General features: G+C 47.3%; 1 protein-coding gene across 1 annotated transcript in view; it reads right to left on the bottom strand.

The window, feature by feature from the left end:
• Positions 1–1912, bottom strand: part of LOC143029556 (hemocyanin A chain-like) — a 2224-nt gene extending 312 nt beyond the window's left edge. The window contains exons 1-2 of the mRNA XM_076192220.1: positions 321–1912; positions 1–205 (exon numbers count right to left, since the gene is read on the bottom strand). The exon at positions 1–205 is cut by the window's left edge and continues 312 nt beyond it. Of these exons, the coding sequence (XP_076048335.1) occupies positions 1–205; positions 321–1884 (1769 nt within the window). The 5' untranslated portion in view covers positions 1885–1912. The remainder of the gene's footprint in view (positions 206–320) is intronic.
• Between the last annotated feature and the right edge of the window lie 245 nt (positions 1913–2157).

Raw genomic sequence — 2157 nt, forward strand, 5'->3', positions numbered from 1 at the left:
AAGAACTCCATGCCTTTGGTGTTGCCTTTGGGTAGCAACAGCCTTGCAGGGTGACCACAGGAACGGTAGTGCTGATGCGGGAAGTCAGCGTCATTCGCGACTGCTTCGTCCGCCTGCTTGATCAAGTCTTCGAAGGGAGTGCGGTCAGGGATCGTCACTGTAGACTCATGCGCATGTCGAACTAAGTGGTTCTCACCGTAATGGGCTGCAATATAAAAAGAAAGAAAAGGAAATTAATTTTCAGAAGATATGATAACATATTTGGTGGAGTAATAACTACGATTTAGCCACAAAGCATCAGGGGAAAAGGAAATACCTACCGTCTACCCAGAATTTGTCCATCTCGAGGCAGCCCCAGCGGTATTCGTCCATGGACAGTTCGATGTCATTGTAGTCGTGCTTGGGACAAAGGAAGATTCGAACGGTGGCTACAGCATCGTACTTTGCATTGAAGTGAATGTCATAATCAAATGGCTTGTGGTTCAAACGATGGACGGTGGTGGAGACGGGAACATCCTCGACTTGTTCAGTATCATCAAGAGCGTTGATGAGGTTAAACTCGAAATCTTCGAAAAATGTAACGAGCTCACCGTCGATGGAGACATCAGTGATTTCAATGTTGGAATAAAGCAGATCGTTGGTTGTGTAAGGGTGAAGCTTGTCCTTGTGTTCCTTGAAGATGTTGTCCATGTATTTGTGGAGCCTGAAGAAGGCTGGGTCACGCGTTGCAGTCTCGAAGTGCTCCATAACGCCAGGTGGCATGTTGAACTTACCCTTGGGATCACCTTGCCTTCCCAAGAGAATATGAGCATAGTTATGAAGGGCACCATAATATGGGATGTTGGGACTGTACATGGAAGACTCAATGACATCTCCCAGAATGTCGATACCACGGTCGTTGTTAATATAGATGGCTTTGCCGTCCTTAGAGGTAAAATATCCATGAGCGATGGCATCTCTGATGCGGCTCTCTGTCTCAAGCATTTCGCGAACATTTACAATACCCTCCACATCATCGAAAGCCTTGTTGTCAGGACGTGAAGGGAACTCTCCTCCATACCTGTAGGTGGTGTGGGGAGCAAAGCCTTCTTCAATGGGTCTGCTCCAGTAGAGCTCATCGACCACGGGAAGGTGGTTGGAAAGACGCTCGGCATCAAAACGAGCAGTCAGCTGGTGATGGACCCAGAAGAAGAGTTCTCCTTTGCGGTCGATCCTGTATCCTTCCCACCAGAAGGGGAAATCCATGTGCCAGTGGACATGGTGGGAGTTCATACCGATGTCCTCACCGAAGTAAGCCACACGTTGTTCAGGGTTTTTCTTGGAGCCGGTGAACTCCATTGCAAGCTTGGCCGGAGTGTGTGTCATCTTGGCTGTGTAGGCTCTCTGGATAACCTCAGAATTGGTAAACAAGTGAGGAGTAACTTCGTACAGGGGAGGAAGGATGACTCCACTGGTGACGTCGGAGTGAGTGACGGCTACATAAAGAGCATAGACGTATTCTCCCTCATTCATGTGCTGGCGGAAATAGGCAGCATGGCCTTTGAAGAAGTTGAAGTCTGTGCAGCTCAGAAGTGCGTCGACCAGCATGACGGCCTCTTCCCTGTGGCGTTCGTTGAAGAGAGAGAACCAGTGCTTCTTCACCAACATATTGCCCTGCTCAACCTCGTGCACCAGTACTTCTAGTGCGTGCCCTCCGTCGTTGCAGTGGTGCTTGTGACTGAGAGGATCCCATCCTTTTGCCAGTTCTTTCAGCTCTGCAAACTTGGATCTAATGGGTTCTGTGCTCTTGTAGAGTAACTGGTTGATTGTTTGCTGCTTGTGGGCCAAGTCTGTCGCCGAGGCATAAGCTGCCAAGAGGGCTGCTGCCAACAGAAACCACCTCATGATCTCAGCAGTGGTAAGTTTTCGAGAGTACCTCGATCTGACGAGCTGTGCCACCATTTATACGTTGCGATAAGCAAACTGTGCTTGAGACAGCCAATCAGCTGCCAGGTTTTATCAATCATCTCTGATAACAGCACCGCGCTCGATTAATATTTTCTCCTGAGTACAAGCCATTTTTGTTATATATATATATATATATATATATATATATATATATATATGTATGTATGCATACATATATATGTATATATATACCTGAGTACAAGCCATTTT

The sequence above is a fragment of the Oratosquilla oratoria genome, chromosome 11 (genome assembly GCF_046742065.1).
Source record: "Oratosquilla oratoria isolate Oo_2021 chromosome 11, ASM4674206v1, whole genome shotgun sequence".
In the NCBI taxonomy this organism is placed as follows: domain Eukaryota; kingdom Metazoa; phylum Arthropoda; class Malacostraca; order Stomatopoda; family Squillidae; genus Oratosquilla; species Oratosquilla oratoria.